Source organism: Hydra vulgaris, chromosome 06 (genome assembly GCF_038396675.1).
Source record: "Hydra vulgaris chromosome 06, alternate assembly HydraT2T_AEP".
Taxonomy (NCBI): domain Eukaryota; kingdom Metazoa; phylum Cnidaria; class Hydrozoa; order Anthoathecata; family Hydridae; genus Hydra; species Hydra vulgaris.
The window spans coordinates 11,040,840-11,045,000 of NC_088925.1; the positions used below are offsets into that span (position 1 = coordinate 11,040,840).

The 4,161-nt window shown below is 29.5% G+C and overlaps 1 protein-coding gene across 1 annotated transcript; it reads left to right on the forward strand.

The window, feature by feature from the left end:
* Nucleotides 1–840: 840 nt before the first annotated feature.
* Nucleotides 841–2,322, forward strand: LOC136081192 (uncharacterized). Its single transcript, XM_065798490.1, has one exon. The coding sequence runs from the start codon at nucleotides 841–843 to the stop codon at nucleotides 2,320–2,322; it is 1,482 nt and encodes a 493-aa protein (XP_065654562.1).
* Nucleotides 2,323–4,161: the final 1,839 nt, after the last annotated feature.

Here is a 4,161-nt window from a genome sequence, read left to right on the forward strand (position 1 = left end):
TAAATGAATTAAATGAACGTAAAAAGAAAGCTAAAAACATTATTATTTATGGAGCGTCAGAATCTGATAAAGTTTCTTTAGACGATAAAGTAGTTGAAATTAAAGCGAAAGTGTTGGAAATATTTACAGAAATTGGAGTTCAAGACATAAATTTTGAAAATGTGAGACGATTAAGAAGTAAAATTTCCGACAAGCCAGGTCCGTTGTTGGTTAACTTGGCTGATTCCAATCTACGAAACAAAATACTAATTTCATCCAAAAAATTAAAATTGCTTCCAAGTTTTAAAAATATCTGCATATCTCCAGATTTAACAGATGCTGAACGTCAACAGGATTTCATACTCAGAACAGAACGAAATAAACTTAATAATGCCCTTAAGGAGACGGACCCCTTTTGGTATGGTATCCGTGGAAATCAGATCCAAAAATTTAAAAAGAAACCAATCGAATTTAGGCAGTAAGGCTAATCGTCTGTTATCTATGAGTAATATTGAAAAAATAAATTGCATGTACCTAAATGCCACATCTCTTGACAACAAATTTGATGAGTTTAAACTAGTAGTTGCAACTTACAATCCTACAATTATTAGCATTACTGAAACATGGTTCAAACCTACTTCTCTCTGCAATTTGGATGGTTATTGTTTATATAAAAAAGACAGATGTGATGGTCGTCGAGGTGGAGGTGTATGTATTTATATTGATTCCAAAATAATTTCATATGAACTTAATGACAATGCATTTACATTGAGTCAAATAGAGCATGTCTGGGCTGTTGTCTAGTTTGGCCATGATAAATATCTCTTTGGATGCATTTATAGACCTTGTGATTTCATGGATATGACAGATATTGAAAATGTATTTAAAACTGCAAGAGAATATGTTGACCTAAAAGATTTTAAAGATCTAATTATAGTTGGAGATTTTAATTTTCCTGAGATAAGTTGGTCCAATGGATCTATAAACTCTATTAAAAGACCATCAGGCATTGAGCATGATTTCTATCGAATAATAAATGACAATTACTTATATCAGCATATAAATTTACCAACATTTCAAACCACAAATAAATCTACCGTAAACATTTTAGATTTAATATTCACCACTCAGTCAGCAAATATAAGTGCCATCGATAGAAAATTTGTTTTAGGAAACATAACCAGAGGTCATTTGATACTATGTTTTGATTTTATTTTTAAAAGTAAAACAAAGAATGTAAATACAGAGGAAAATAAATTTGTATATAGAAAAGCTGATTATAATAGTATTGGAGATTTCCTTACAAATGTTGATTGGCTTCAGTGTTTTCATACCAAAAGTGTTCAAGAAATGTATGATGAGTTAATTTATAATACTGAAGAAGCATGTAACTTATATGTACCTATAAATACCTCATTTGTAAATTCATCATCTAGGAAAATGTGGCTTAACAAAGACCTAATCTCACTCATTAGAAAAAAGCAGAATTTAAGATACATAAATTGTTCAAGTAAATGGAAAAACTCAAATCTTTGTAGTAATTATAAACAATTGTCAAAAAGAGTTTCAATTGAAATTTCCATAGTAAGACGAAAGTATGAGTTAATGATTGTTGATAAAGCTAAAAAGAACCCAAAATTATTATATAGATATATGAATTCTCAACAATATGTAAAAGACTCTATAAAAGCTCTGAGGCAACCAAGTGGTGAAATAACTCACGATCCTAAAAAAATCGCTGATCTACTGAATATAAACTTTCAAAACATTTTTGTAAAAGAAAGTAAAAATTGCATTCCATTTTTTAAAACAAAAATAAATGATACCACCTTTAACTTAATTCCTGAAGATATTCATTATGATGATGTTCTTGAAAGGCTTAAAAATCTTGATCAAAACAAAGCATATGGAGTTGACAAATTACATCCATATATCTTAAAAAACTGTGCTACTGCTTTTGCTCTTCCTCTCACACTAATTTTTATGGAGTCAATAGAAAAAAGTCAACTACCAAATCGATTTAGTTCAGCAAATATAACTGCACTAAATAAAAAAGGTGACAAAACTGATTCTGGGAATTATAGACCTATATCACTTCCTTGTATTAGTTTTAAAATACTTCAAAGAATAATAAAAAACAAGTTAGAAAAATATCTTCACGAAAATAATATTATAGCTAATGAACAGCACGGGTTTGTTAAAAACAGGTCATGCACGACCAATTTACTTGAAACTCTAGATTATATTACAAGAAACGTTGATCAAGGAATTCCTGTTGATGTAGTTTTACTTGATTTTGTAAAAGCATTTGATACTGTTCCATATCAAAGGCTCGAAACTTAAAGCATATGGTATTAATGGCCTGGCACTTAATTGGTTTCAAGCTTTCCTGTCTAATAGAAGGCAAAGAGTCGTTATGGGAGATTATGTTTCAACTTGGGCCGAGGTGTACAGTGGAGTTCCTCAAGGCTCAGTATTGGGTCCACTACTGTTTATACTCTATATAAATGATCTTCCTGAGTCTCTAAAAAATACTTCAAAATTGTATGCTGATGACACCAAAATCATGTCAATTAGTTCTTCTGATAAGTTACATAATAAACTTCAATGCGATTTGAACTCTGCATATGCTTGGACACAAGACTGGTTACTTAATTTTAATATTGAAAAGTGTTTAGTTATGCACTATGGCTTTAAAAATAAACGATATCCATTTTATATAAATAGTTGTAAACTCAATACATCGGATTCTGAAAGAGACCTAGGAGTGATTTTTTCAGATAACTTGAAATGGAAAAATCAGGTATTATCGAGTGCAAGCAAAGCAAATCGCATGCTGGGCATTATAAAGAAATCATTTGTTCAATTTGATGCAGAACTGCTAGAATCTCTTTATCTTACTTTCATCCGACCACTTCTTGAGTTTGCTGTACCCGTATGGGCTCCTTATCAAAAACAAGATATTGTCATTTTAGAAAAAGTACAACGTCGTGCCACTAAATTAATACCTCAAATCAGTAAATTATGCTATGAAGATCGACTAGCTTGTCTTAGAATGCCCTCACTTGTTAAAAGAAGACAACGAGGGGACATAATAAAACTGTATAAAATTTTCAATGGTTACGATAAAATTAAATTTACAGAAAATCATTCCTTTAAATCAAATTGTACTCGTGGCCATATTCTGAAATATTCAAGACACTTTTCGAAACATAAATACAGAGAAAACATTTTACTTAATCGAGCTGCAAATTACTGGAATGCACTGCCAGAAACTGTTGTCAAAGCTACTTCAATAAATTCATATAAAGCAAGACTTGATCGATGGGAGTCAAACCATCACGAGACTCAGCTGTCAAAGTGTGTATAAAATCACACTCACTGGTAGCAATACCAGTCACAGCAGAAACTAATACTATAACTAATACTAATATATATATATATATATATATATATATATATATATATATATATATATATATATATATATATATATATATATATATATATATATATATATATTATATATTCGTTTCTTTCATAAACATGAAGTTGTCATAATAAATTAAAAAAAAAATTGTTTCAGTTATTTTTAATACTAATCAATTAAAAACAAGTTTATACATATATAATATATACACTGAGGCATATTCGTTTAGACGCATCAATTTTTTTCTCTTTATCTTAATTTTTTTCTATGTATTGTCAACTGATATGCATGTAAGTTATTATCAAAATAATTGTTTTGGTGTGGGCTAATAAAAATCATACAAAAATTTTTTCTATGTGTCTTTATTAACATGAGAGTATGTTTGATATACAAAAGCACATTTTTTAATTGGAATATATCTATAGACGCAATCAGGTTAATAACGGTAATTATTGATTTTTAATCACTTTCACACAAATAAATTGATAAATTTTAGTGTAATTTGATCTTTTGCTCTGCCAGTATCATTTTTATTGCATTTTACGAAATGCCTAAAGGAAAGTATTTGACAGGTGCTGAAAAAATACAAATTAATTTATATCGTCGCTCAAAAATCTCACCAGCACTTTCTATACGAGAAATAGCAAGAAAAATTGGAAGATCTGACCATGTTGTACGAAACTACATTGCAAAAGGTGACAATTACGGTGTAAAAAAAGCAACAAACGTCAACAAAGTATTAAAAAATCGGC

Excerpts from the sequence above, each read along its gene's own strand:
- LOC136081192 (XM_065798490.1), top strand. The coding sequence starts at position 841 with ATGACAGATATTGAAAATGTATTTAAAACTGCAAGAGAATATGTTGAC.